At 60.9% G+C, this 7262-nt stretch overlaps 1 protein-coding gene across 1 annotated transcript; it reads right to left on the reverse strand.

Moving 5' to 3' along the window:
- Positions 1-2539: 2539 nt before the first annotated feature.
- Positions 2540-6730, reverse strand: TMUB1 (transmembrane and ubiquitin like domain containing 1). Its single transcript, XM_029077357.2, is given in 4 exon segments — positions 2540-2930; positions 4098-4367; positions 4369-4508; positions 6468-6730. Coding segments are annotated over 4 exon segments (858 nt in total). The 5' UTR covers positions 6564-6730; the 3' UTR covers positions 2540-2578.
- Positions 6731-7262: the final 532 nt, after the last annotated feature.

A 7262-nucleotide genomic window follows, 5' to 3' on the forward strand; every position in this document is an offset into this window, starting at 1 on the left:
CCGTGTGGGGGCGGCGGGGTCCGCCATGTTCCCAGCAGCCCCCTGGCCGCGGCCCCCGCCAGCCTGGCTGGGGTCGGGGCCGGCTCCCGTCGGCCCCCGCGCGCGGCGGGGGGCGGGGTCACGTGGTGGGGGAGTCACGTGGGGGCGGGGCGGGGCGGGGCGGCGCCGCGGGGTCCCTCCGCCGCCGGCTTGTCCTTCGCCCCCCGGGGCGTCGGCCGGACGCTCGCCGGGCGGCCACGACCCTGTGCTAAGCGCCGGGGGAGGCGCCGGGCCACCGGCCGCACACCGCCCCCCTCCGCCACGGGAAGGAGCCGAGGCCCAGACAAGGCGAACCACCTGCCCCGGCCCTCGGAGCCAGAAGGCTCTGGGTGCGAATCCCGCCCCCGCCGCTCGTCCGCCCTCGGGCTGGTCACTTCACTTCTGCGGGCCTCGGTGACCTCGTCTGCAAAATGGGGATGAAGACTGAGCCTCACGGGGGACCACCTCGTCACCTTGTATCTCTCCCCCGGCGGTTAGAACAGTGCTCGGCACAGAGTAAGCGCTTCACAGATACCAACGTTATAATTCTTCTTCTTCTCGGGGCCTCAGTGACCTCATCTGGAAAATGGGGATGAAGACTGAGAGCTCCACGTGGGACACCCCGATCCCCTTGTAGCCCCCCAGCGCTTAGAACAGTGGCTGGCACAGGGGAAGCGCTTAAAAAAACACCACCACCATCGTCCTTATTATTTCACTTCCTCGGGTCTCAGTGATCTCATCTGTGAAATGGGGATTCAAAAAAAAAAAAAAAATGTTAAGCGCTTCCTCTGTGCAGAGCCCCTGTTCTAAGCGCTGGGGGAGAGCCAGGGTCATCAGGTTGTCCCCCATGAGGTTCCCGGTCTTCATCCCCATTTTACAGATGAGGCCACTGAGGCCCAGAGGAAGTGAAGTGACTTGCCCACAGTCACACAGCTGACCGGTGGCAGAGCTGGGATTCGAACCCATGACCTCTGACTCCCAAGCCCGGGCTCTTTCCACTGAGCCACGCTGCTTCTCTGAGCCCCACGAGGGACAACCCGATGACCTTGCATCCACCCCAGCGCTTAGAACGGTGCTTGGCACATAGTAAGCGCTTAACCAACACCGGCATTTCTTATTAGTGCTTCATCTGTTGAAAAAAGAAAACGGGGGTTTGGACCGTGGGCCCCATGTGTGACAGGGACTGCCTCCAACCTGTTTAGCTTGTGCCTATCCCAGCGCTTAGTACAGTACCTGGCACAGAGCAAGTGCTAAAAGATACAAAACAACAACACCAGAAACACAGCACACCAGAATTGGAGCAGGAACTGGAACCCAGGTCCTCTTGCGGGCAGAGAGCGCGACTGTTATTTTGTACTCTCCCAAGCGCTCGGTACAGCGTTCTGCACACGGTAAACACTCGGTAAATATGATAACTATAAATGAGTGACTGATTTCCAGGCTAAGGTCCTTCCCACTAGGTCCCGCTGCTCCTCCCAGATCCCAAGGTAAAGATCCACTCCCCGCACCACCACCCCAGGGAGCTCCATCTTGCGGAGCTCAAAACGGAAGGGGGCGGTCCAAAGTTGCCCCAGAGTAACGGTAATAATAATAACGGTGGTATTTGTTAATAATGTTGGCGTTGAATTAAGCGCTTCCTATGTGCAGAGCACTGTTCTAAGCGCTGGGGGAGTCACGGGGGAATCAGGTGGTCCCACGTGAGGCTCACCGTCTTCATCCCCATCTGACAGATGAGGCACCTGCGGCACGGAGAAGTGAAGTGACTCGCCCAAAGTCACCCAGCTGACAAGTGGCAGAGCGGGGATTCGAACCCATGACCTCCGACTCCCAAGCCCGGGCTCTTTCCCCTGAGCCACGCTGCTTCTCTAAGCGATCTGCTAAGCGCTTACTAGGTGCCCGGAACTGTAGTAAGCGCTGGGGCGGACCCAAGCAGATCCGGTTGGAGACGGTCGCCGTCCCACCCGGGGCTCGCGGTCTTAATTCCCATTTTGCAGATGAGGTAACCGGGGCACGGAGGAGCGACTCGTCCTACGCCGAGCAGCGGACGGGTGGCGGAGCCGAGCTCCGGACCCGGGTCCTTCCGACGGTCGGGCGCAGGTTCTCTCCGCGCGGGCCGGGCCCCCTCCCTCCCGGCGGTTCCCACACACGGACGCGAGGCGGCAGCGGGAGCTTCACAGTTTTTAATCCGAACGGAGGAGGCGGCGGCGGCGGCGGCGGCGGCGGCCGACCCGCCGGCCCCCGACCCGCCGGCCCTTCTCTCCCCCGCCGCCGTCGGTCCCGGGCGGCGGGGGGCGCCGGGCGGAGGCGGCCGGGCCCTAACGGGGGTCCGGGGGCTCCGCCGGCGGCGCGGGCCGGGCCCTGAGGCAGGGGCAGCAGCCGGCGGGCCGAAGGGTCCCCGCCGCCAGCGCGGGGAGGGCGTCGACGGCCCCGGGGGCCAGCCGGGGGCCGGGGGGGCGCGGGAGGCAGGCTCGGGGGGCGGGCCGGGGGAGGCAGCAGCTCCGGCCGCGGCCGGGGGAGCCGGGCCCCTCGGGGCCGCCGCCGGGGCCCCGGCGGGCAGGCACTAGCGGCGGTACATGGCGAAGGCCAGGAGGCCGGCCAGCACGGTCAGCCCGGCCAGGCCCAGCGTGGCGGTCGGCGGGAACCAGGGCCGGTACTGGATCTGGCAGTACCAGAGCAGCGTCAGCATGAGCAGCAGCAGGGGCAGCAGCAGGCTGCCGATCCCCAGCCCCGAGGGGCCCGGCTCCGGCCCCGGCGGCCAGGGGGCCCGCGGGGGCCCGGCCCGCGCGGACACGTGGCAGTGCAGCACGCAGTTGGGGGGCAGGTGCAGGGCGCCCAGCGTCTGGGCGTCGTCTCCCAGCAGCTGGCCCTGGTAGATCAGACGCACCTGCTGCTCCTGGCCGGGAAACTGCGTCCTGAGGAGAGAGGGCCCTGGGTGAGAGAGCGGGCCTCAGCCAGCCCCGGTACCGGGCCCCCGGGGCCACCCTCCACACGCCCCCTCCCTCGGGGGCTTCTCACCCCGTCTGCCTCCTTCCGCCCCCGGCGCAGGGGCGAGAGCCCGGGCCTGGGAGTCGGACGGCGCGGGTGCTGATCCCCGCTCCGCCGCTCATCGGCCGTGCGACTCCGGGCCGGTCACTCCTCGGGGCCTCGGTGACCTCCTCTGGAAAACGGGGATGAAGACCCTGAGCCCCAGTGGGACAACCTGATGACCTCGTAGCTCCCCCAGCGCTTAGAACAGTGCTTGGCGCGTAGTACGCGCTTGACGGATACCATCGTTATTACCATCACGGTGCCCGGCACACAGCAAGTGCTTAATGAAAATTAAAAAATGTGGGTATTTGTTAAGCGCTTACTACGTGCAGAGCACCGTTCGAAGCGCTGGGGGAGATACAGGGTCGTCGGGTTGTCCCGCAAGCCAATCCAGTTGGAGACCGTTCCCGTCCCACTCGAGGCGCACCGTCTCAATCCCCATTTTGCAGATGAGGCAACTGAGGCTCAGAGAAGTGAAGTGGCTTGCCCACAGGCACCCAGCTGACAAGTGGGAGGGCAGAGATTCGAACCCATGACCTCGGACTCCCAAGCCCGGGCTCTTCCCCCTGAGCCACGCGGCTTCTCTGCTTAACAAATACCATCATTATCAGTAGTAGTAATAATAATCCCCCTCTAGATGGAAGCTCGTTGAGGGCCGGGAACGTGCCTGCTTATTATTCCACTGTGCTCTCCCGAGTCCTTGGCACAGTGCTCTGCACAAGGTAAGCGCTCGATAAATACGACCGAATGACCGAGGGGATTGAGCGAACGCTACTCGTCGTCCTTGTTGAGCGCTTACTATGTGCCAAGCACCGTTCGGAGCGCTGGGGGGGGGGGGGCGGGGCGACGAGTTAATCGGGTTGGACACGGTCCCTGTGCCCGTTTAAGAGACGAGGGAGCTGAGGCCCAGAGAAGTGCAGCGTCTCGCCCGAGGTCGCCCGGCAGGGAGGCGGCGGGGCCGGGATCGGAAGCCGGGTCCTTGGGACTCCCAGGCCCGGGGGGCTGTCTCCGCTAGGCCGCCGCGCCCTCTCCCCCCCCCGCCGCCCTCTCACCTTTTCAAGGAGCCGACGGTGTCGTGGGGCCAAGCCCTGGCCACCCGCTCCGAGTCGTTGAGGAACTTGAGCCTCAGGACGAGGGGCCCCGGTCGGGCGCTTTGGGTGGGGGGCTCCGGGGGGATCGTGCCGGGCTCCGCCTGGGCCCCGGGACCCCGTCGCCGTAGGGGGACGCCTTCGCCTCCCGGAGGGTCCTCCCCGCCGCTGTTTGGGGTCTCCGCCGCCTCGGGCCGGGGGGGGGGCCGGGGTCCCGGGGTCCCGGAGGGGCGCGTCGCCTCGCTCGCTGGTGTGTGTGGAGATCCAGGCGAGTCCCAGCACCAGGAGGCTGAGGAGCAGCCCGAAGAGGACCGTCACCTCGTCCCCCACGCCCTCGATCAGGGCCATGGCACCCGCCCGGGCCTGGCTACCGAGCTGCGGGATACGGAGAAACACGGGGAAATAACTGGGGCGTCTGTTAGGCGCTTATTCTTCCGCGGCTGCCGATTCGGTCGATCGTATTTTTTCAACGCTTACCGTGTGCAGAGCATTGTGCTAAGCCAGTCAGGGAATGGTATTTTTTGAGCGCTTACTGTGTGCAGAGCGTTGTGCTAAGCCAACCGGACAATTATATTTTTGAGCGCTCACTTTGCGCAGAGCATTGCACTAAGGCAGTCAATCATATTTTTTCCATGCTTAATGTGGGCAGGGAATGTGTCCGTTTACTCTTACGTTGTCTTCTCCCGAGCGCTTAGTACAGTGCTTTGCACACGCTAAGTGCTCAAGAAATACGACTGAATGAACGAGCACTGCACTAAGCCGGTCGACTGTATTTATTGAGCGCTTACTGGGTGCAGAGCACTGTACTAAGCGCTTGGGAAGGTGCAATATAACAATAAAAGAGACACATTCCCTGCCTGCAACGAACCTACAGTCTAGAGGGGGAGATCAGACATAAATATAGATAAGTAAAATGATTTTATACATCAGTGCTGTGGAGCGGCAAGCAAAGGGAGCAAGTCAGGACGACGCAGAAGGACGTGGGAGAAGAGGAAAGGAGGGCTTAGTCAGGGAAGGCCTCTTGGAGGAGATGGGCCTGCAATAAGGCTTTGAAGAGGGGAGTAACTCTGGTGAATTGTACTTACGCGCCGAGCACGGTACTCTGCACACAGTAAGCGCTTGATATGAACCACTGGTGATGACGTGACAGCTCTTAAGTACAGGCCCGTAAATTATACACTGTAAATGACTTATTTATTTTAATGCCTGTCTCCACTGCTAGACTGTAAGGTCACCGTGGGGCAGGGAACTCTGTCAACTCTATTGTACTCTAACAAGCATTTGGTATGTTGATCTGCACAGAGTTAAGCCCTCAATCAATGCCACTGAGGATGATTTGACAATCATTGGACTACCCGCTGGAGTAGATCAATTGTATTGACTGAGCGCCTACTGTGTGTAGAGCACTGTACTAAGCGCTCGGGGGACGACGATATAACAGAGCTGGTAGGTACAACCATCTCCCTGCCCACAGCGAGTTTACCGTCTAAACACAAGACGATCAGATGAGTTGCGGTCCCACCCGGAGCTCACTGTGAAAGGGGAGGAGGACAGGGATTTTGGGGATTAGGCAGGAAAAGTGTCTGTTTATTCTGTTATACTCTCCCAAACGCTTAGTACAGTGCTCTGCACTTAGTCCCCACTTTTCCTCATCTCCCACTCCCTTCTGCGTCTCCCTGATTTGCTCTCTTTGCTCTTCCCTCCCCCCAATCCCCACCACTTTCATCCAGTCGTATTTATTGAGCGCTTACTGTGTGCGGAGCACTGTACTAAGCGCTTGGAAAGCCCAATTCAGCCATAGAGACAGTCCCTACCCAACAACGGACTCACGTCCACAGCTTTCATTTGACTTATCCCTTTGCTCTTCCCCCCTCCGAGCCCCACTGCGCTTTATGCCCACAGCTGTAACTTTATTTATTTGCATTGATGTCTGCCTCCCCGGCTAGACTGTAAGCTCGTTGTGGGCAGGGACTGCCACTGCTTACTGTTGTACTGTAAATGAAATTAATTGTGGCATATGTACTAGGTGCAAAGCACTGTTCTAAGCGCTGGGGGATCCAAGGTGATCAGGCTGTCCCCCGTGGGGCTCACAGTTTTCATCCCCATTTGACAGATGAGGTCACTGAGGCTCAGAGAAGTTACTGCACTTTCCCGAGCGCTCAGTACAGTACTCTGCACACAGGAAGGGCTCACTAAGCATGAATGGATGGATGGATGGATAGTAAGCGCTCAATAAATGCCATTGGTGGATTATTGAGGAGGCTCCACATGGCGGGATGGGCGGGAAATCCGGGTGCGGGACCCCGAGGGGTGGCAGCACGTTGGGTTACTCACCGTCCCACACAACCGGCTCCATGTCGGACCCTGCAGCCCTTCCGGGTGCGGGGCGCGCGCGGCCTGCCGGGACTTGTAGGCGCTCCTGGTGTCCATCGCAGAGCATTATGGGAGGTGTAGTTCTGGGGGGGGGAGAGCGCCGGGCGCGCGCGGCCTGCCGGGACTCGTAGGCGCTCTTGGTGTCCATCGCAGAGCATTGTGGGAGGTGTAGTTCTGGGGGGCCGGGCGCGCGCGGCCTGCCGGGATCTGGAGGCGCCACTTTCCCTGCGTGGAGCATTGTGGGAAGTGGAGTCCTGGGGGCGCCCGCGGCCCGCTGGGACTTGTGGGCGCCCCGGCTTCCCTCGTAGAGCATTGTGGGGAATGGAGTTCAGGGCGCACGTGGATCACGTGCCCCGTCCCGACGCGGCAATGCGGGAGAAGCGAAGTTGAAGGTCTCTCCCTAATCATGTTGGTATTTGTTAAGCGCTTACTCTGTGCAGAGCACTGTTCTAAGCGCTGGGGTTGATACAGGTTGCCCCACGTGAGGCTCACAGTCTTCATCCCCATTTTACAGATGAGGGAACTGAGGCCCAGAGCATAATAATAATGTTGGTATTTGTTAAGCGCTTACTCTGTGCAGAGCACTGTTCTAAGCGCTGGGGTTGATACAGGTTGCCCCACGTGAGGCTCACAGTCTTCATCCCCATTTTACAGATGAGGGAACTGAGGCCCAGAGCATAATAATAATGTTGGTATTTGTTAAGCGCTTACTCTGTGCAGAGCACTGTTCTAAGCGCTGGGGTTGATACAGGTTGC

The sequence above is a fragment of the Ornithorhynchus anatinus genome, chromosome 13 (genome assembly GCF_004115215.2).
Source record: "Ornithorhynchus anatinus isolate Pmale09 chromosome 13, mOrnAna1.pri.v4, whole genome shotgun sequence".
NCBI lineage: Eukaryota > Metazoa > Chordata > Mammalia > Monotremata > Ornithorhynchidae > Ornithorhynchus > Ornithorhynchus anatinus.